Genomic DNA, 23,283 nt, shown 5'->3' on the forward strand with positions numbered 1-23,283 from the left:
TTTTTGCAGCTGCATGAGCAAATGTGCATTTGTTCACTTATTTATTGTTTCTCTGCTGTTTCTGTAGGTTGTATTCACACATTATCAAAATATAGAAACCCCCCCCCCCTCACCCTGGCCAGGCTTCATCATCTCTCTGTTACAAAGGAGAGCCTTTTAAAAATGTTACATCATTACATTATGTAGCTTAGAACTCTTGTACATGTATACTTCTGCTAATATATAATAAAACAACTTGATCACTTCCACAATAAAAAAAGAAAAAAGAGAACAAGACCAACTTTTTAAGTAGACAACATGTCAAGAGACTGCTTTTTGTTTTTCGGTGACATCACTGTGATGGATGGCAGTTATCAGAGGTCGGGGCTGTGTCCTTTGTACAAAAAAAAAAAGGATTTTCGATGTGTGGTTGTAGTGGAGGTGTGTGTGCTGACACTCGGTGCTGAGAGGAGAAAGAGCTACAGGCTAGTCTGTGAGTGTTGACTCTGTGCATTTCAACCAGCCTGGTAGGCTCTTCCTGAAGCAGTCCCGACCTGGCCGTTTACTATCGTATTCTTGTAAAGAGGTTCAGCACTGACTTTGATTCCTGAAAGAGAAAGACATTAAACATATCAGCTGTCAAGTTTAAAAACTTAAATGAATTATCATATAACACTCTGACCTTATAGAGTGGGTAAAAGTGGCCTGTAATTCTTTTAAGTGAAACTAATGCAGATGTACCTGAAGTCTGTACTCTTACTAAAGGCCAGCAGGGGGCAACACCACTAACATAGCCTCTATGTTAGTGGTGTTGCTGTTGGTATGAGAAAATGAGCCTGCTTCTTAGCAGTGAGATTTTCCTGAGTTTACTAAACTATAAAGAAATGTATGTCTTACAGAATAAAATAACAACTTTCTGGTCACCATGCTTTCACTATGCTACCTTCAGCAGTAAAAGCATCACAGCTGTCCTGACGGTGGGCACTACAACTGACCTTGGTGCATCGCGTCTTACTAAAGACATTCCAGAAACGTAGTGTTTCATCTCCAGCTCCTGTAACAATGGCCTCTCCATCTGGGGACACAGCCTGAGAGGGGGGAGAGGACAACAGTTGAGCAACATGCTGAGAAAAGCTCTGAAAACAGTGATAAAACCAGGGGTTAGATACAATTCGGATCAAACCCAATGAGATCTGTAGTCATACCAGATATAAGACTCTGTAGGAGTGTCCTGTCAGCTTGGCCACCTGTGTTAGTGACGGGTACTTCCACACCAGAATCTGGTTCTGAGAGTAGCCGTGGGTGCTCACCTGGAGACAAAGAACACACATCACATACACATTTGTGTTATGTAACTCTGGTCCCTCACATCTTATTTTACTTGTGGCATGATACATACAGGAAATCTGTTGACTCATATTCTTAGGGAAATCAGAGCTCCCTCATTAATGCTGAGACACTCTAAAATCTGCTCAGATCATCTGCTCCATCTGTCACATTTCTACCACGCATCACTCCTGCTCATGTTCACATGTCAAGTCAGAGGAACAGATGACATGACACATAATAAAAACTGCATCCTAAGGTGGCTTTTGCACTCATGGACGCGTGTGTACGTACAACTGCTGGAAAAAACTAAAGAATCTTCACTCTCTGAGGATATTCATTCACTTTTGGCTTTAGAAAAGAAAAAAAAAAGAAACAAATATTTTTGTCAATTGCAATTGTTTTTTCAGATCATGCAGAGGAAAACAAAATATGAAATCACTCAATTCTAAGGAAAATATGATTGAATCACCACTGCATCAGATTAAATCTGGTAATCAGTCTGCAGTTAAAAAAGCTTGATGAGCTGTTGCATCAAGCTGATTGACATAAATCATGGCTTCAACACAAGAGATGTCACTTGAAACAAAGAGGATTATAAAAGATATTTAAGAAGGTAAGTCATCACAGAATGTTGCAAAAGAAGTGTGTTGATGGTTGTTCCCAGTCAGCTGTGTCTAAGATCTGTACCAAGTACTAACAAAATGCAAAGATTGTAAAAGGGAAGCATACTGGTAGACCAAGGAAGATATCAAAGCGTCTAGATAGAAAACGTAAGGTAATATGCCTGGAAAGCACCAAATGCAAACAAAACAAATTAGGAACAAATGGGCAGAGTCAATGAAGTCAACGTCTGCAGTCTGGCAGATTTAATCTGATGCAGGGGCAAACACCTGCGTTAGATTAAATCTGGTAAATTACAGGGTGATTCCATAATATTTTCCCTGTATGTGAGTGTTTCCTTACCAGTTCGTTGGCGTGTTTAGACCAGGCCAGGTTGCAGACCTGGGACCCAGTATCTGTGCTTTGCAGGGCCTGACCCGTCAGCGTGTTCCAGAAACGCAGGCAGCGGTCAGCGGTGCCGCCCCCTGATGCCAGCAGCCCGTGTTGGTGAGGAGACCAGGCGATGGCCTTTACTGCTGCCAGGTGGTCACTGTACTGCTGCACAGGGAGAAGGCTGGAGCTGTTCCACACTAACAACTGCACAGGGAGAGGACGATACAGCGATGTTTAGTATGAAAGCTACAGTTTCAAGATGCTACTCTAAAAGTGTCAAAAGTCGCCTTGCCTTGTTGTCGTTGCCGCCGGACGCAAGATGCTGGTGGTCAGGAGACCATTTGAGGCCACACACTTCCTGCCTGTGACCTTGCAGCCTCCTCTCAGCAGAGGGGGGCGTTCTGACGTCACGTTGGAGGATCACTCTGTCCCGACTTCCAGATGACAGCTGCTCCCCGTTCCATGCCAGGGCCCCTTGGACACAAAAGGTCTCATGTTTCACTGTGGCTGTCAAAAATCCACTTGGTGTTTGTTCGGGGACTAAAAACTGTTGATTCTAATTGGTTTGGAAGCTGTGGATTATCCACATGGCTCTGATCTGTTTGTGTGCTGGTCTCCATTAATGCACCAGTATTAATCTGAAGATTAGAACAGCAACAGTTGAACCTTGTCTGAGGATCTCTGTGAAAGTTTGTGTAACTGGCACGAACAACCACAACAGTTAAAAGACTCCTCAGTGAGTACCACAGATATGACTTTAAATGTGATGTTTGAATCCGTTTCACTGACCTACTCGGGCTGAGTGGCCCTCCAGACAGCTCAGCTTCCTCCCTCCAGCTGCGTCCCAGATCTGAACGTAGCCCTTGTGGGTTCCCACGGCAACCAGACTTCCCTGACACAACCACAGTTATCAGGCGTTATTACAGTCTAGACTCTGATTTCTATGAACATCTGTGTTATTGTCATAGGTCAGCAGCAGATTCAGATCAGGCACTCTCACCCTCTCATTCCAACAAACAGACGTTACAGAGTCTCCATCCACTGAAAGGTCACATAACCTTGTCACCTGATGAAATAGACACAGTGTACATTAATAACTGCTTACATTACACAGTTATTCAACAGACAACACTAAGTCCTAACCTGGCTGGTGCAGGCACTCCACAGGTAGACGCAGGCTCCCAGGCCGACACTGAGCAGGTTGCCTGCTGACCAGTCTACCAGGTTGAGGTAGAAGTCATCCTGCAGCTCTGGGGCATCCAGCACCTTGAAGGGGATCTTGGAGATTTTCCGAGCTGGTTTGCGAGGAGAGCGGAGCAGCTTGTGACTTCAGAAACACCATGAAAGAAAAGAGTAAATGTACTGAGGCCAGCACAGCTAAGCATACCAGCTCTCCGCAAAGGGCAGCAGATGTTTCTTACCTCTTGTTACTAAGAGGGGAAAGGGAGTACGGTGAAACTTCATTATCGCTATCGAAAGGCACTCTCTTAGTGTGGACAGTGTACTGCACAGAACAAACACACTGTTAAAAAGCAAAGGCCATTTTACAAAATAAAAGCACTACCTGCCATATTATTCTTTAGGTAAACGGGGATAGACATGTTGCACTGATCAATAAATACAAGCTATGATTCTGACCCTAAAAAGGCTGTGAGAGTTTTGAGAGAGGACAGCATGCCGCCGCTCCTCTGTGTGAGGGTCCAGCACCGTCTCTATTCCTGCTCCCAGTAACTCATTCCTCAGCAGGGCAGCATACGCCACAGCATCTGGAGGGGTGACAGTGACAGTGATGATGGAGATCAGGCACAGAAATGACAACTACAGTAGGATTTTATTTAACTGACCTTTGCTTGAATCTGAACTGGCATCCTTTGCTTTGTGGGTCTGACTGGGAGAGCGACAGTTCTCCTGTAAAGTCAGAGAAAGGTACGTCAACAGAGGTCTTAATCTGTGAGTACATCAAGTGAACAGTGAATAGATCTCACATTGGCATAGTGGAAGTTGATGCTCCAGTTGCTACCAGCTCGGGTGGGAATGAAGCGGTCCCCTGACTTAACACTGACAGGACTGCAGGTAGCACTTAAACACTAAGATTAAAATAGCAGAACAATCCAGTTAGGGTTGTTTAGATATTATTATTATTATGTCAGTCTGCGTCACAGGTGTCCTCACCTTGGTCAGGCGGGCCTCTGTGGGCAGGTTCTGGTGGTTGATTTGCCTCAGCAGCCGTCTCTCGTACTCTTGGTCCATCTCTTCAGGAGCAGGAATGCCCCTCTGCTGCCCTCCCCGCCCCCCCTTTTTAAACCTCCGCTCCCTCCCGGTGAGGAAATCCGCAGGGGACTCCCATGTCTGTGAAAAACACAATTTATCACAGTTACGAATAGTTAAAGGTCCAAAGATACAAGCAGAAGCAGCACCATAAGCTAGGTTAACGCAGACAGAAGGCGTCTTCATGTAAGCACGCGTCGGTGGAGCTGCTGTAAACATGACTTAAATAACACGCCTGCATTGTCTGTTTGCAGCTCGTGTAAAAGCTGGCAGGTTTTCACGGTGTAGTCACTGAATTAAAAAGCTTCACGGTGCGCTAATCACAGCCGCACCGTTGTCATGGCATCCTGCGTGTGTGCGACACGCCAACCCACTTACAAGCGAAGCAACAAACATCAGCTGACGACCCTGCTGCTCGACACCGAGCCTGTCTTACCGTGTGACCCGGCGGCTCAGGTAACCAATTCAGCTGTCATCCTCGGTGGAAAAGGTCGGCCTGCGGCCGGAAGACTGTCGTCGCTTCCTTACCAAACAGCAGCGGTACATCTAAACGCCAGCACGACTCGCTTGGTGTTGTTTATGTTCGCGACAAAGATGGCGACCGAATCAGCTGTAGCAGAAATTCTTTGGTTGACTTCTGCTGTCTGTGCAGTCAACGCGGTGCATCACTCAACAGCGACACCCGCTGGCGGCAAACGCTCACTACACCCGAGGCGTTAAGCTGTGCGCTTCCCTGTGTGACCACCAGATGTCGCTGGTGTATTGCAAAAATAATTCAGGTGGTGCTTAAACGGAACAAATTAAAGGGACATTCTTTTCTTTTTTAATAAATTATAAATTTCAGATAAATAAATAAATATAAATTTGCACTAATGACATGCGTCAGAATTTATATTATTCAAAAAATGTCTTCTAATTCTTCGTAAACTACATGCAATGTCCAGTTTGTGAAGGACAAGTAAAGGACTACTTTCTAAAAAACAAATTTAAATAAAGCCACAGTTACAAACACAAAAAACGTCCACTGCCATACCCAAAGATGCCCTGAATAAAGAGTAGAGAATAAAGAGAATAAAGTGTCTTTGCACTTTGAAATTAGTTTCTCACACAGTCGGTAGTCTGTGGTCGCCCACACTGCAAAGGATTTCAAAGACCTGATAAATGCATTTTAAAATAACTTGTAAAAGCACCCTATCACATAATGCTGAAATGTCATCATGCTTTTATGTGTCAAACAGATAGCGAGGGGACTGAGATCACGGTGCTTACAGGCCCGTGTGAACGTGCCCTCAAAAGTAAATACAGATTTTACATTTTTTTTCTCTCAGTGATACTGAATAGTCCAACCTCCTGCCAACAGCACTTTAGAGTACACAAAAATGTAAATGAAACAGGCAGATAAAGGATTAATGTTTGATGTCTGTCACGTGTGGTTTCTGTTCTGCAGACAAAGAGGAGAACTGCAGCCTGGGTTTTAATGACTGACATGGTAGAGTGAGGACAAGGCATGGCATCTTTGGTGGCACTCTGAGCTGCACGTACGCCCGACTGCCAGGCTTACCCTTTGACATACTGAGAGGCCCTCAACCCTTCACGTGTCAGCAGTCACTGTTTATAGATGTTTCTGATTTCCTTGGTTCAGACAGTTGTGTAAATACTGTAGCCCGCTGCTTTCTCTTTATTTGCACTGAACCTGTAGACTTACATCATTTAGTCATACCCATTATGATATCATTTATTGTGTATTTTCTTAAGCTATGTAACTGTATTTTAACTGCTACATGGGGAGTTATTCATTTCTGTTAGTGCTTCTAATGTAATTACATTCAGATACGTCCATTAGAGTAGTTTTCTCTATTATTACCATAAAAAGGCCAATGTTTTGAATACAATTGTTAATAATCTTAAATCATTGGTTCTGATTTTTCTGACTAAATGACATATTTTGTGTTGTGAATTATTAAACATAGTCTGTAGGCCTACTGTATCATGACATGTTATTAGATTGTTGTATTGTTTTGCTCCAGTAAAGGACTTGAGTACCTCTCTATCACTGTACATTACAAACATGTTTACGCCATTCGACATGTAGACATTCCATACATGTGCATACATGCAGGCACAAGTACCCGAACCTACTTACAAGAAGCTATCTGGCCATCAACACATTTTGATTTGCAGTCACAACAGCCTGTTCTTATCTGCATCCTCCATCGTGTCCACGCAGAGCAACGTGCAGCCTGGTTGCGCTGTGGAGAGGCCGTCTGTCCTGGCAGTCAGGGTGGAGGGGGAAATGCTGCCGCCTTATCGCTCATGATATACAGTGCAGTTCAGTGGGCACAGAGGAAGCTGGGTCAGTGCTTGCAGACTGTGACGCTCTCAGATCCTTACTGGAATTCACAACAAAACAACAATAGGACTGTGACTAATCTCATCTCAAATATGACGAGAAAAATAATTTCAGTATGATGAAAAATGAAAAAAAAATATTCCACATTTTTGTTCTGCTGTTATTGTGGAAACTTAAAAAAAAAAACAAAAACAACAGCAGGGAATTACTGTAAAGAAACACATCTTTAAATCCCATTGATTGACGAGTATGTTTCCATTTCTCTGAGCTGTGTGTGTGGAAGAACAACATCTGGGTGAGCTGTGATAACATCTCAGGAGTTTACATGGTGCTACAGGGAAATGTTTTGTTTATCTCACCCTTATAGATGTGGTCTACCTGATATTTTCATATTGCGTACGTCTCACTCTCTCAGTTTCTTTTCCCTCTACCGCAGACGCTACCACTGCAGCTCATGTTGAACATCTCCTCCCACACACTCTCACACTTTGACACAGCAGAGAGCTACAGAGCTGCATGCACTCTCCTCTCTCTCCCTGTGACTTTGTGTCAAATGAGGACAAGTATTGATCAGAGCAAAAATCACACACAAACATGCTCCATAAACGTGATCGTGTTTACAAGAAGCTAAGATTCTGATCAAGCCTTTGGTTTTGAAAGCATGATCAATATCAATTTTTCCCTCTTTTAACCCATGGCAGGTGCAGTGGGTTCGTTCCATCTACATCTGTCACATCTGCTCAGATGTCAGCGTTTGTGTGCATGCATGTGTCATCTCTGAGTATGCATGCAGGATTTTCCTCTTGTGACATGGCAGTGTACTCTCATGTCCCGCTGCACGCCCAAAGGGATGTTCCCTTCCTATGTCTCAACAATTCCCCTGGCCTGCTGCATGCTGGGTAAAGAGCCCAAAGGAATCAGCACAAAATGTCAGGCCGTTACCATGTACTTAAATGCATCGTGATTAAATGTGATCTGACACAAGTGAGTGCTTTACACACAGGCGAATGTCCGAGGAGCCTCTCTGTTTTTAATCACATGCATTCATATGTGTGTCCAACATCAACACTACGCTTCGCAGAGAGGTCACACAAACGCTCCTTTTATTTGGAACAAATTCTGACATTCCTCTTGCATTTTCCCATTCTGTAGCTTATATAACTGCCTCCTTACACATACTATGCACTCCAAGGTATTTGCATGCAAAGGCAAAAACCACACGCGGTGAAACAATGGGATATCTATGATGACCGCCGCCATGTTTGATAACTCGTGATGATTTGTGACATTTTCTGGGAAGGACACATCCTGTTATTGTCCTGCAATCCTGCATTTGAGAATTTCATGAAGCAACACACACACACACATAGAGAGGGCCTTAGAGGAAGCTAGTTGCCTCATCTGATCTCATACAGATTCATCATGTTAGAGCGGGGCAGAGCTGTCTATTTGACCTGATCTGTCCCAGGCACTCTGAGCTGATCTCTGCCATCCACACACATGCCTGCACCTATATTGAATTATCCTGGTATGCCCCATATTGCCCCACACTCCTCACACTGCCTGCCCAGTTCACTTCAGTTCTTACTGTCCACCCCCTAAAAACAAACAGCAGCTGGCCAAGGAGAAACTCCAGGAAGACATTTGTTTTTAGAAAGTGGATATGGAGAGAGCAGGTTTGTTTTGCTGGAAGTGGTTCTCTTCCTCTCTGCCTTGGTCCCCGGGCTGTGGGCCCTTTTCATGGCCCTGGCTGGTAGAGAGTAGAGAAAAGCCGTGTGAGTGGCAGTCGCATGGATCCACTGGCAGTTAGAGCATCCGGCCCAGCCTGGACCCAGACAGTTCACAGACTTTTCTATCAGGGGCCCGGAGCAGGCTGCCCTCACCCTGCTGACGTCAGACCACAGGACCTGTGTTAGAGTTTCAAACAAACCAACCGACTGAATGGACCACCACCATGGAAAACAGCAGTCCCTGTCTGCGCCTGTGTTTACCATAAAACAGCTGCCTGGTTTTTGCTGAATCTAAAGGAAGATGAGGAGAGTTCAGGTTTCCTGTTGTCATCTAGAAATCTACAAAATAAACACAGATGAGGTCAAAGTTTAACAGTATGTTTACATGTATATTAGTATCCCAGTTTGTGTCTTATCCTGGTTTTGATCATTTTGAGCTATGGCATTTACATGAAACATGAGGAACCTGGTTACCTATATAACTGTATGCAGTATTCAGGTTTCTAATCTGATTTATATGCTTTACTATATGCCACCATGTTTAGAAAATTGTTGTCAACAAGTCCATGCTGTATATTTTATGTATATGTTATATTAAAAAAGCCCTTCTTTACCAGTCTACCAATTGCACTCAGCATGCTCTCCTGTTGATCACGTATTTCAGATGTTTATCGGATTGGGTCAAGGTGCTCAGAGGCATGGGAGAGTTATTGCCCTGAGGGCCCTGCACATAGCATTGCTATCTCTACTCTTCCTGTTTACATTGCTAGCTCTGTGTCCAGCAGCACTGGGCTTACATCAGGAAGAAGAGAAGTCAATGGTAATCACTGCAGGGAAATGACTGAAGACTGGATCAAGTTGTTTTTCCTCCTTCTGACACTTCTGCAAAAGTCTGTTGTTCCTCTTAGAGTTGAAAAACCAGAACCAGCATGTGAATAAATACCCACATCTGTTGGTGTATTTTGGATGTCATGCTATTAGACATTAACGTTCAAGAAAATTATATCCTACAGCAGGTGGCGATGCTTCAACAGAGCCCCGTTCCCATCATCTCATCATCAGAGTCATTCTGGTATTTGTGAGATGTGACAAAGGTTTTTGATATAATCATTGTTTCTTTTAAATTGCAACCACTGACCTCCTTTTTCATCTTGTGAGAGCAGTCTGAGGACAGCAAATCAAACGAGTCGGATGGTGTTAGATGAGCTGGCACACACTTTGACCACACAAGGGCCATTTTCTCACAGTGCTGACATGCAGTTTTCAATTACCCCAAACAGCAATGCCACAAGGACTGTTGACGTCAAACCTCCTGCATGTTAATGTAATGAGAGCTGTGTCACTCAGCCTTTGTTTTTTTAACCTAAGGTTATTTAGACAAAAGACACTGAGACAACATTTACTTACAGTAAGAAAGATTATTCACAAGTGGAAAGCATGCAAGACAGCTGTCACTCATCACAGGAGTGGACGTCCTGAAACCCACTCCAGGATCAGACCAGAGAAACACCAGAGCTACATGGGTTGCTAGGAGAAAGCTTCATGGAAGCACGACATAAGGGCACAGTGAAAAACAAGCTCCACTAGAGATGATTTTGTATCCTTCTCAACATTGATGAGCTGATGTGATTCAATAACATTCAGACCAGGTGATTCAGTTATACATGCTCATTTTAATAATCCGATAGAAAACATTTTGTTGAGCATGACAAACACCGTTATACCATATACTGTGAGGAAAACACTGAAAAAATACATTTGAAACAATGCTATATATTTCAGCAAATATTCCTATAGCTGTACAATGACCCGTCACCGTACACAATATGCTGCAGTAATTATCCAGCCATCAGTCACCAGCCGGGAACAAAAGACTAGAAAGCTTTTGCTGCACCCCATACACGAGGTGTTGTTAGACTGTACAAACATTTCCGGCTGGAGTTTCTCAAACATTTTAAATCATCAAAAAATTGACCTGCACAACCTCATGTTATGCTCTTATAGACAAAATAGCTAAATACAGACGAGCCACCAGACGACTTCAGTCAAACTGTGATCTGACGTGTGGTAGTGCATATAAATAATAACAAATATACAGTAAATATTATCAATTATTATTATCATATACAAGGAAAAGGTAATAAATACACTGTTACAAACAGCTTTAAGGGTCAGCACAACACAGCTGGGTGCAAGATTGTGCAGTTTTGTGACCACTTATATACACACTCACTCACTCACACACACATACACACACACAGGAGAAAAGCATCATGTCATGACATAAAACTGATCTCCCCTTACTATAATAGTTGCACCTTACAATGTGGTACCTTTAAGGTAGTGTTGGACAGCTCAGCGACCAGCTGCAGAACTGCCGACGTGTTCAAAGTGCTGCAATAAAAACTACAAGATACAATTATTCTATCTATTAAATTCTGCAGACAGTCTTACAGTCATTCAGAGTCCAAGATGGTGTAAAGTGTATTCATGTGAATGGAATGCTCGTGACCACAACAGGTGTGTGAGCTCGTAAATGGAAGAAGAAGAAGAAGAAGGGATTACAGGGTGGAAACACTTTTTCCAACTGACAAAAACTTTATCTAAGAGGATGTTGATTTAGCTTTTGTCTCTAGCAGGCTGCAGGAAAATGTGAGGAATCAATCTGTCTTAGTCTGCTCACATAATGCATGTGATCACACTTTTGGAGGCGGCAGTGAATTGATCAAAGTGCTTACTTTACACAATCTTTGGAGGGATTACTTTTCTTTTGGACTTGAAAAAACTTGTTCCATTGCTTATTATATAATGAAGGAAAAATATCTGGATACATCAAATAAAATTATTTGGTTTAATTATCATCCGTAAAGACGCTTTCCATGCTCTCTTCAGTTTTACAGTATGCCACAAAGTGCAAATTGTGCTGGGAAGATTTCAGAAATATATCCACTGAACGCTTTTGTGAGAATGAGCTTATACTATTGCCGGAACATTAGGAAGACTGTGTGAGACGACTATGTCCTACATGTAGAAAAATTGACACATTTTACAGCTACATGAATGTGTTCAATAAATATTAAAAACACTTACAAAAGACATGGTTGTAAAAAAAAAAGAAAGGAAGAAAGAAAAAGGCACACTACAAGTATTTAAAAACTACTACTGCTGACCAGTAGTTTTGTTTGGACACTTCCAGGTGGTATCCAATCTCCACACCATACAAAGAATCTAAATGAACATAAAAAAATGTCCTGAAGTGCAAGTTTGGAAAGTTTTACTTTCCTTGTCCAAGTACACGGATATCATCCATTTCACATTCTTTGCGAGAACCCAGAGCTGTGCCTCAGTACGACAGTAGTCCCTTCTTTAAACAACAGAGGCAACACTCTTCCAGCATCCATCTAGGGGGTTCAAAACAAACTGCCACAGGGTTCCTAGGCCTCATTTGCAGAGGTGCCCTTCATTCAGTAAGGACCTCGTCAGCCAGGCAGCTCCAAAGAGCCAGATTGCAGGATTGCTCCACTGCAAGAAAATGAATTTAGCCAAATCTTCTGTGCTCCAAAGGTCAGCTATGTTTCTGCAGGTGAAACGTCACGTGTCGTCATTTCTACCCCATCCTGATCAGAGGGATGCGTTATATGACCACACCCATCAGCTGTGTCCATCACCACGCTGATCCCGTCCCCACCTCTTCCATCTTGGTCATCCAGCGTCAGTTCAAACTGAAATTTGCTCGCCCCAGGTCCTCCCTCAAGCTCCCCATGTGGGCCTCCTTCACCATCACTGGCGTAGAAAGGAGGAGAGGGGCTCTGAGGGATCATGCTCTGGTACCAGTTCCTGTTGTCCTCTAATGTGTCCAAGATGTCCTGGGCATCGGGATGGACCAAGTCAGCCCATGTCTCCCACAGTGGGTGGACGATGTAATCAATGAAGCCAACCTGAAAACAAAGATAGAATGATGTAAAAAACCAACACTGGCAAATTTATGAATTTTTATTAGCGATATGTTTGAGCTCTCTACCTGAGTTCTCTCTACTGAAGCAGTGTGTTTGTCACACATGGGGCTAATCTCCATCCCTCTCTCCCTCTCTCTGTCTCCCTGGTGGAAGAACTCATCCATTATCCTGTCCGTCCATTGCCGGTACAGATCCAGAGGTTTAGTGGGGTTGCTCAGGTCGGCACAGTGAACCATGTTTCGCAGAACCTGCACAAAAACATCATCTGTTGGGTATCTTGTTTTCCCTTTGTGGTGAAAATGTGCATATGATGTATGTAGCAGCCTCTTACCTGCATCCTGTCGGTGTAGTTGTCCAGCAGCAGGACACCAGAGCTGGTCACCTTCTTGGTCTCCACCATCGTTTTCAGATCAGCCAACAGACTCATGTGTTTAGACATGTCAGTGGCTAGAACCTGGAAGACATTAAAAATGATTTAAGAAACAGTTTTGAAAAGAACAAAACAATCAAAAGAGGTCTCAGACAGAGACATTCCCTCACCATGTCTATGACCATCCTGCGGAGCGTCTGCTTCTGCTTCTTGGTGAGGTTTTGGAAGATGTCGCAGTTGTCTTCCTGCAGCAGTTTGAAGCCCACAGCCAGGTGGTGATTCTCCAGCACTGACTCATCGTTGTACATCAGAGCCAGCTCAGAGTCTGAAAGCAAAGGAGTGGGGGGGGAATGACAGCAAGGGAGAAATTAAATAGAGCTCCTTAACTCAGGTCAGGTAACTATGGCAACCATTTTATATTAAAAACTCCATAGGACAGATCCCATTAAACCATGTAAACATGTTTAGCTTTTTTTTAACTGATGAATGTTGTTGACTTGTTTGATGGTCTGAGGAGGACTTACTGGTGTTGATGAGAAACTGGTTAGACACTCCCGGGTGGTCCACGTCATGAATGGCTGCAGCAAAAATGGCTGCCAAGATCTCCAGATCTGTGAAGACCGCCTGTTTAGGAGGAAAAGGAAGAACAAACAGATGAGTCTTCACAGTTAAAATAACTATTTCCAGTGGTACTTTTTGAGCAGTTTTCAACAGGCTTACATCCAGCGCTGGGGTGGACAGGAGGATGTGTGTGGATTGGGCGACGTCTGCAGCGTGCAGGCTGTTGTGGTAGGCTACGTCGGAATGATAGTGGTCCTCCAGGGTCAACATGAATGTCACAAAGGTGTCCGTTGGAATCTTGAACGTCCTCATCAGGTCTCGCTCCTGTATGTGACAACGGTGAAGAAAATTAGAAAAACATGACATGACACAGAGGATGTTTTCAAGCACCTGTCACAAATCTAACCTCATGGTCATGTTTCAAAGCATATTTTTCAAACTGTGACTCATATACTAGAGTAGAGGCTGAAATATAAAAACAATTTTTTTCTCCTGCCAGTATGATTCACAGCTAGAAATCGATTTCAATCGCTAATGATGCAGTAGCAGATGTTCCTGCAGTGAACATAATGCAGAACATACTGTACACGCTGACATGTGCCTCATGCCTGTCATAGCTGTGTGTTTAAATGCCTTCACACCTTTTTTATGAGCTCTTTCTTACAAAGTGGAGGATTATGCAGCAGGAGACTGACCTGAAAGATGGTGTACATGATGCACGTGAGCGGTCGGTTGTGGGAGTGTTCAGTCACTTTGAAGATATTCAGTCCCCATTTGTTTATGTCCTCTAAGTCCTGTTAGAGAGGTCATAGTTTTTAGACATATGTCACAAAAGTCTGGTTTTGTTTTGATTGTCAAGTCAATTTGTCTTGTTGTCCATCACTTACCTTCGATAGCAGCTCCTCCTGATCTGTCTTGACCCCAAAGCGATTTCCGGAGCCTCCAGAGATGCTGGACATATGGCTGACCTTCCTCACCCCGCTGATCTGTGTCATCATCCCTCCCTGCTGCTGCTGCAGCTGCAGCTGCTGCTGGCTCTGTCTCCTCTTCCTTTCCCTCGACTTTGGAACAGGACACGGAAGCTCCAGCTCATTCTGTTTGTCTGGAGAAATAGAAATAAAAAAATTAGCTTAGGATAGAAGTCCCCTAGCTTGTGTTGCCACTATACACAGAGTAAACACAGTCAACACTGGGAGATAGTTAACCTCTCACACACCTACGTGACAATATTACACTACCTTTCTGACTTCTCCACTTAAAACAGATATTGACAAAAGAAATGTAAGGATGTGCAACCACTGCATGATGACAATGTAATGATGACATGAAGGAAAAAGAAGTACTAATGTGATGTTAGGTGAGGTAAATAATATTCCATTGGTCCGTGCATTCTGTGAAACAGAACATGTTGCAACAACAATTCAGAGAATAGTGGAAAGATGGCTGATATTAAAGTGAAATGTTTAGAGGAGGGACTTGTTAGTATGCGGGTTCATTGCTGAATGTGATTCTCTGCTGGCTGAGTGACATTTCTCACTGTGTAGTGTATGTGTGGTTGTGTGTGTGTGTGTGTGTGCACCACATGCACTGCAGTGAGAGAGAGAAAAAAATATCTCAGCTGCATCCTCCACAAAGCACAGGAAAATGATCTCTCTACACCTGACAGGTGTTCACTGCAATGCAGACAACAAAACCGCTAAGCTTCAAAGATACCCTGTACTGTGTCTGTCTCTAAAACCGGCTCTATTGTGCCTCAAACACTTTCACTGCGCCACTTCTATTGTTAGGTTTTTCCAGCATGCAACCTGCACCTTATTTCGCTCCTCTTTTTTTCTGTGTTGTGTTTTATGTCTCGAAAAACATGGATGAGTTTTTTGTTTTTTACTACGAGGGAATGTCAGTCAGCACACGGCCCTAAAAATCTGGCTGTATGCTGGTGGTGGTGTAGAGGGCAGAGTGGCCGGCAGGGCACAGGGTAGACGAGCTGGCCGCCTGGCTGTGAGTCACAAAATGCCGTCAGGCTTTTAGAAGACAAGGAAACACTGCTGTCCTCCTGATGAATAATGCAGTGTCTATCTAGACCTGATGCCACCGTGTGCACACAAACATTCTCCCGCTCATGCACTCAGTGCTCCTGATCCCTCCAGAGGAAAGACTTCCCTGAGTACAAAGCTCTCACATATCTCTGCAGCCAGAGTGAGGGGTCTCTCTCCTCCAGACCAGATCAGACTGGTTTGAGAGCAGTGGTGCACACCAACTATGAGTTTCTCCACTACTTGGCACATGCTTTAGGTAACCTCACAACCTCTGCTGCATGCAGACAAGTCTTAAAATGCATCAAGCACAGTGTGTGTATGTGCGCTGCATTGCTGCTCACCTAGGAAGGTGTTGGAGATGTACTCTGACACTTGGTTGCCTGAGCGACTCATCTCAGACAGGTGGCTTAGCTCCCGGTTCAGCATCCTCTTGAACTGGAAACAGAGATAAAACATAAATGAAGTTGATTTATACACATACATACATATAAAAATCATTTTATTGCTGCTTCTGAGCAGACTAATAAAGCATTTCCTGTTATTTTCCACTGGAACATGTCCCATGGGAACATTGGCCTTTTTTTTTTCCATGCGCCATATAAGGTCTCTGTTGAAATGCTAAGCAGTCAAAAGTCTTGTGGCTTAAACCAGGATCAAGAAGACAAAAACAAACAATATAATTCATAACATACAAAATACTGTGCACTAATCTTCTGCACGATTTTTCCAGTAAAAACAAAATGTATGATGACAACATCAGTCTAATCAAACATATCCGAACAAACAATCAAACAAAATCACTGTGAGACATCAGAGAAAGTCCCACCAAAGCCAAGCCATCTCTAGAACACACCTTGATGTATCCCCAGGACACAGAGAACAGGTAGTTGGCCTCAGGCATGGTGCTGAGCTATGCTGAGCCCCTGGCGCTCCCCAGCAGAAGCAGTGAGTGCTCCTCTCTGAGTGGACCTCCAAGGCTGAGCTCAGCTGTACAGCCTGAAGCTCAAGGTGCCACCAAAATCACCGTCTTCCTCCAACGGTCGACTACGGCAAAAATGCCTGTCTTCAGAGAGGGGCTGCGGCAGACCCCTACATCCCCAGCCAAATACGCCTCCTCCCAGCGTCACCCATTGTTTTCAAGGATCACAACCCACAGGCGAGAGTGATGGAATCCCCCTGGATGTGATCAATATTTGCTTTCCTCTTTTTCTTCTTGCTCTAGTCCGGCTCTCTAAACCTGTCACCTTCTGTCACTGTCCAAATGTGTTCCAGTGACATGAAGGGGGAAATCCAGCCTTTCCCAAGCCCAGATTGAGCAAGGCAGGGAGGAAAGGCAGGCTACACGACAGAGGGAGAAAAGGAAAAGAGGGACGGAAAAAGGCGGAGAGGAGTAGGAGGAGGAGGAGGAGAGGGGGGGTGCGCTCTAGCTGTAGAGTCCCTTGTGGCAGACAGACTGGTGGAGTCTCTCTCTCTCCGTCTTTGCCTCCCACCCTCACTGAACACTGATCCATGCACAGCACTGCAGAAAATGGGAGATTGGAGAATCCTCCACATCTTTCTCTCTCTCTCTTTCCAGCTATTCCCCTCTCTCAGCCCCCTACACTCTCTCCCTCCCTTCTTAAAACGATCCCTCTGCTCAGTAATGCAGAACAGATGCAAGACATACTGCGCAATGTGAGGCTTCAAAGCACCAGAGCGTTTATCACATGGGCGAGGAGACGTGGGGAATTAGTCTGCCAGGTTTGGTTTGAATTTTATTTAAAAATATAAGACCATAGGTAGCTGTACATGCTATAACTCAGTGCAGGCCATCCCCAGTATGTTTCACTCCAAAGACCTGCATTGTTCTTGATATCAGTTACACTCCAGCTGGTTTCCTTCCCACCACCGCAGTTTTCTGTATTTAGGACACAAATGGGGATGATGGGAGACAAGCAGATACAAAAGTACCACCAACTGCATGGCAACCTGAATGCCATGGCAACAGAGTCACATGGTTCCCTCCACCGTTCTCATGGTCCCCACTCTAAACGCATCCCTTCAGACACAGCCGTAAAGCTCCGCATAGATAACATTGAGCAGTGATATTACAAGCAAAACGCATCCTAATCTATATGTATGTACTATTCCCTGTACAATCTATTTTTACAATGTGTTCAAACACTATCAGAAAAAAAAGCCTTTCCTCCAGGCTTTTATTATTATTACAATAGGCTCTTTTCTCTTTATAGTGAACCAGACTCTCACCAGCTGTCTAATAGCTGTCAAGCAGACAGCTAACATCTACTTGACTGTGAAACTTGAATACCAGTTTCAAAGCGCTGGCTGCACTCTAAGCCCAGACTGCCAGAGGCAGTCCATAAAGAAAAAAAAAAAAAATCAAAGAGGGTTCGTAAGGACAAAAACTTGTGCTTGGAATCAGTCGCCTTTATTCAGTTCAAACAGAACTTGTAATTGATTCTTCAAAGCAGTGGAAAAGTGTGGATTAGAGTGACCTCTAGGAAATGAATGAGGTAGAAAGCCCCCAATGCCAGTCACCCAGGGTCATGCTGGTTCAGCTTAAACACACAGCATACACTGATGGCGTGGTGACAAGCCTATGAGTGTACTCAGGCAAATAGATTACTCAATGCATGACATTAACTCATACATCCTTTTACGTTAGCGAAGGGTTCTCACATCCAGAACAACCCCCGGACTTGGGTAATCAAAAGTCACATGAACTCAAAAGTCACCTGAGGTTAGCTAAGAGCTCAGATAATATATACTTAAAGTTTAAATATTCAAATGGGTGCATGCTGGAGCCACTGTCTCACAATAACCTTGGTAAATGATGTATTAAAATGAAAATCCAAACATCTATGCTTACAATCAGCACTTGTAGCCTTCACACAGCCAGCTTTGTCTTACTGACCAGAATCCTACAACAGTAAAGCCTAAACAAACCTGTAAATGGTAATTAACTTTCTGTAATTATTAAATACACAGGAAATTGTGTTTTATAAAGAAAAGTTGAACTAAATAAAAGTACTATTGGATAAAACAGTCACAGCTCCAAAGCTAACTTACCTTTCTCAAGCCTGTAAGCATCTCAAATTTCTCCTTGTGCTTTTCAGAACAACATAGTCCCATTGTCACTTTACAAAAACCAAACACTGTACAAACGAAATGCTGTAAAAGGTTAGAGAGCGATAACTCCGTTCAGCGTGTCTGCAAGTGATTCTGCTTGCTTCCTCTCTCTATTCTCTTCTCTGAACTGGCGTCGGAAACATATAGCGATAAAGCTGACTTGACTGAGTGGCATACACAGTTCAACAAGAAACCAGTGGCTCCTCCCTCCAACACAGGCCCGAGCATGTGTCCCCACCTACTTCCCTTTTGTTTGATAGAGTAATTGACTGAGGTCATTTACTGGTAGACATCCTGCTTCCTACATTGCCCTCAGGCACCAAACTACTGACATACCTAAGCTCATCACCGAAAAGTCCCAGAAAACAAGTTCAGCATGTTGTGTTGGAAAATCATAAATGTGTTTATATTCCTATGGGATTGATCTTTTAAAAGTTTCCTTTAACCTAAAATGAGAGCAAGCAGTCAGAGAACAGTTTGTTATCATCATGCAATTCTACAGCTCTGCAATCCAACAAAGCCCAGAATGAGCCAATGCTGCCTCTGTCCCATGTGTTGCTGTTGTTTACAGTGTCAACACACACACAGTAAATGATGGCCGGCAAGTTTTCACGGTTTTGTAACATTAGAAAGACACATTTCCTAGAAGGTGTTGATCAGAAATGGTAGGGAATAGGGTTTTTATATTTACATTTCTCCTTATTTTCCGTGATGAATGAACACAAGATTACAGAGGTAAGACGTTTAATTACGATTAGGCACCATAATCACCACTGCAGCTTGTCTGATGTCCTCACCGCCCGTTCAGTCAAATGGAATCACTGCACTATAATTTAATGTCCATTACGCCTGCTACAGTTTCAGACCCACCACTACATCTGTTTCAATAATTTTGTCATTCTTTCCCCTCTGAAGACGACGGCACTTCAAAGCCGGAGTGACCACACGTGAGTTAAAGTTTCCTACACGCCTGTGTTCTGCTCAGGGGCTCGCTTGCATGCTAGCCCGCAGAGCCCTAAACTCCTCTAACTGGATTCAGATGGCAGTGTTTGTCCAAGGCCGTCACCGGCATCGGCATGGAAGTGTGGCGAGACTAATGATAGTGAGGGGCAGGGAGGCTGCTCCCCGCTCTGAGGTCACAGCGACCAGGCTGGCGGTCAGCAGGATGTGTGGTCCTGCAGCCCCGGATACACCTGTGCCCTTGGACACTGAAAGTGGAGACACCCTGGGTTTGATTGTGGGCTCAGTTGCATCCAGTGGGTCAGAAAAGAAGAAGTGGAGCCTTTGTCAAACTCAGGCAATGTTAGTGTAATAACAGTATTTGACACCAGTTTTGCAATAAGAATCTATTGGGCTGATAAATTCTTCTTCTCGATCCCTGTACAATTGCACAACAATCGTGCTCACTGATGAAACTAAGCTGCAACATCATACACTGCTGACCTTCCACTCTTTCAAAAACAGCATTGGTCAATATTAGTGCTGGGTTATATTGGTAGGAATTCATGCAAGGCTGCCTGCTGCAGGCCTGAAGGGCCCCATGCTCATTGTTTCACTTGTCCCAGTGACGTACATGTCTGTAAAGACTCAACCTGGCTGCATGGTCAAAGCGCCGCTATTGTCGTCTGGTAACTAGGGAGCAGAGGAGAGGAGACGCAGGAAATAAAGAGACAGGAAACTGGTGTCACGGTCACAGTCACCCGTCATGGTCTGACAAATCCCCCTCCCTGTCCCAGTCCTCCCTCCGACCACAGTGTAGGATACTGAAGGAAATGGACAACACCATACTGGGTGTTTATAATCTGATGCCGCCGTACAGTCTGTAATGTCTGGGGGGATATAGAGTAATAAGGTGCAGGGCGTAAATGATACACACTCATGTACATCAAAGCAAAGGGAAGTCGTTGGTCCTAACTAGCTGATTTTTTAAGAAGCACAATGTGTTTAGACTCAGTTAAACCAAAATGGAAGGCTGATATTTTAAAATATGTTGGATTCAATCTGAAGAGAATGTATTTTCTTTATCTTTTTAACCGTGCTAGCAGCAAATATCAACTGATAATATCATAGTTCCAAAAAAAACATATTGAAGAGAATTTGTTGATTTGATATTTCCTATAGCGTCAGCAGGGGCATGTATGTTACAGGAAGAACTACCGGGACTCTGCCCTGCTGATGGTGCCTGTTTGAAAAGTTATGAGATCATGAACTTTCTGACTGCAAAAAGCTCTAAACATCCCATGCACCTCAGATGTATCCATTAGAAAACAGCATGCAGACACACCAAAATTAAAATTTGCTGTTCTTTTTTGTAAAATTCAAATGTATAAAAGTACAGGTTTAATGATACTCTGTGTAAAAATAAAGCCAAGTAACAACAGAGCAAACATCCACAACACACTAAATAAATGACTAAAACAACTGTGTACAGTTTTAATTACACTGTATGCACTTCTACAGCCCGGCCCAGTTGTACAACAAACTGTGTGTGTTAAATAGTTTGAATAAGGTGAGAAGAAACAACCCTTTCCCTGGAAAGATAACAGGAAGCCAGTAGTCATGTATGCAAAATAAACATTTTGTTTTTACGAGAGATCCATAAAATGATGATGCCAGCGCATACACTACCGCAGAACGGCACGTTGCTTTGCAAGTGCGTCAATGTGGCTAAAAGCAATTTATGTTTTGCATAGCCTGTGCAAATGGACAACCACACAGCAACAATTATGCCAATATATGCAGGACTGACAAGTCAAAGGCCAGTCAGGTCATGTATTCAGAGAGCGCGCTACAGAATAGCTGCTGTTATAATAATAATTCTATAACATTGAAGGGATTTTCTTCATTATGGTGTGGTGGCTGTGTCAGTGTGAGCGGTCTTATAGTGATCACATTTTCTGACTGACACAGACACAACATGCATTTAATTATGAGTATGGTCCTCTTTAGTGTACATAGCAACTTTTTCAACCTTAGAGATTAAAGGGTTCTTTGTGAGTTTATCAAATCATCTCGTGATCAAACAGTCTAGTGTAGTCTCTCTGAAAACGTGACACAAATATGCATTCTGTCCCAGGTCCCCTCTCACATGATTCCCTTCAGGCTAATTCTTAAAAATGCAAAATGTTCTTAATTTCCGTGGTGAACAATGCAATATCTCTGACAACAGCAGCATTGTTGTTGCAATTAAAAATAAGAGAAAATTGTCCTACCTTGTTGGAAGCCATGTCGCTGACAGACCGGTACGTCTGGATGGTCTCCAACTGGTCCAGACACCAGTCCAGCTCCTCCATGGTCTCCATAGCCAGCTTCTGGTAGGACTCATCTGCCAATAGACACATGGACACGTAATCAGGCCTGAGAGGTTCCATCGCCACACCTGAGCCCCCTGACACCATGCGTGGTGGTACTATGGTCCCGGAGTGGCTTGATCGTATGGGTGGCTGGCAGGCAGAACATCCGGAAGACGCAGAGGAAGAGGGGGAGGTGTGTACACAGAGCTCCTTCATCTTGTCACGCTTCACCACCTCAGCGAGCTGAACTCTCAGACAAACAGAAGTTAGAGAAAACCGTTTGCAAAGTGTCTTTCTGTCTGTGTAGCCTCTTTCTCTGCGTACCCCCTCATTCACTCGCTCTTGTGCACTCTGCAAACCCCCTCCCACTCCGTCTGCTTCCCCCCACCTCCTCTCGGGCTCTCTCTCATTAACTTATCCCCTTTCAGTACCACTCTGCTGAACGAGTGGTGTGCAAACCAGGCATTCTGCTGCCTCCTGCTGTTGATGTGTCTGTGACCCCCAACACCTCCCTCCTCTGCCAATTCAAGCACACACAAGCGGTGTGTACAAAACAGGTATAGTGCATAACCCCACTGCCTGTAGAGGCTGCTTTAGTGACACATCTGTTTTTGCTATTTAATCCTTCACTGCCCATAAGCATCTCATATATGATTTTATGGAAAAAAGAGAGTGTTTTATATCAGCTGCAAAGACAAATGAGAAGACTTCCTTTCTGACCACCTCAAGGCTGCACTGTACATCAGCAGCAGCTCACACCACGCCACCATACTTAACAAACTGGCTCTCTCCTCTCTGAACCTCTCTGAGGGAGGAAAAAAATTATATCAAACACCAAACTTTGTGTTTGCACAAGCAACACGAGAGGCAAATTTTGACTCCCTGAATTGGGGGGAGGCCAGGCCAGGGTCTCAGTGTGTGCCAAAGAAACCAGAGCACTTCCTCTTTGGCCCCGAGCTTACAGAAAACATGAAATGGAATTACTGAATGGTGGAGTGACTAGTAAGGACAATAATCAGGAAACAGCTTTGTTGTTAGCAGCTCTGACTCACATTTCTTACACACTTTCATTTCAGGAGGAAAAGAGTAGTTTACTAAAAATGCACTGAGATGATAAATCATGAGGAAACACATTTAAAAACATCATACATTGATATACAGACAGTGGTGATTCAACAAGTTTGTGCCTGGGAGTGACTGCTGCGTGCATCTGGAGCTCCCCTCCTTCCTTTTTTTCTATGGAAAAGACTGATCTCTACTTCATAGGACTTCACACATGGAAGAAATTT

General features: G+C 43.8%; 2 protein-coding genes across 7 annotated transcripts in view; both read right to left on the reverse strand.

Moving 5' to 3' along the window:
• Window positions 1–19: 19 nt before the first annotated feature.
• On the reverse strand, window positions 20–5,219 carry fzr1b (fizzy/cell division cycle 20 related 1b). The gene is made up of 14 exons (XM_028426727.1): window positions 5,006–5,219; window positions 4,474–4,650; window positions 4,287–4,388; window positions 4,146–4,209; window positions 3,940–4,067; window positions 3,723–3,805; window positions 3,445–3,628; window positions 3,302–3,367; window positions 3,091–3,193; window positions 2,594–2,775; window positions 2,272–2,505; window positions 1,185–1,289; window positions 975–1,067; window positions 20–586 (listed from the first exon to the last, which is right to left on the reverse strand). Exons 2-14 carry the CDS (start codon window positions 4,549–4,551, stop codon window positions 545–547), a joined length of 1,464 nt encoding a protein of 487 aa, XP_028282528.1. The 5' UTR covers window positions 4,552–4,650; window positions 5,006–5,219; the 3' UTR covers window positions 20–544.
• Window positions 5,220–11,080: 5,861 nt separating this feature from the next.
• Window positions 11,081–23,283, reverse strand: part of LOC114450283 (cAMP-specific 3',5'-cyclic phosphodiesterase 4B-like) — a 38,139-nt gene continuing 25,936 nt past the window's right edge. For 3 of the 6 annotated variants that reach the window (XM_028428297.1, XM_028428298.1, XM_028428299.1), the window contains 10 exons: window positions 21,914–22,026; window positions 15,914–16,007; window positions 14,424–14,638; window positions 14,232–14,330; window positions 13,696–13,860; window positions 13,500–13,599; window positions 13,146–13,300; window positions 12,937–13,059; window positions 12,671–12,853; window positions 11,081–12,587 (listed from right to left, as the gene is read on the reverse strand). In XM_028428297.1, the coding sequence (XP_028284098.1) occupies window positions 12,219–12,587; window positions 12,671–12,853; window positions 12,937–13,059; window positions 13,146–13,300; window positions 13,500–13,599; window positions 13,696–13,860; window positions 14,232–14,330; window positions 14,424–14,638; window positions 15,914–16,007; window positions 21,914–22,026 (1,616 nt within the window). In that variant the 3' untranslated portion in view covers window positions 11,081–12,218. Of the gene's footprint in view, window positions 12,588–12,670; window positions 12,854–12,936; window positions 13,060–13,145; window positions 13,301–13,499; window positions 13,600–13,695; window positions 13,861–14,231; window positions 14,331–14,423; window positions 14,639–15,913; window positions 16,008–16,425; window positions 16,889–21,913; window positions 22,027–23,283 lie in introns of those variants that run through there. The other 3 variants (XM_028428294.1, XM_028428295.1, XM_028428300.1) reach the window with 2 other exon arrangements.

This window comes from Parambassis ranga, chromosome 17 (genome assembly GCF_900634625.1).
Source record: "Parambassis ranga chromosome 17, fParRan2.1, whole genome shotgun sequence".
NCBI classification, from domain to species: Eukaryota; Metazoa; Chordata; class Actinopteri; family Ambassidae; genus Parambassis; species Parambassis ranga.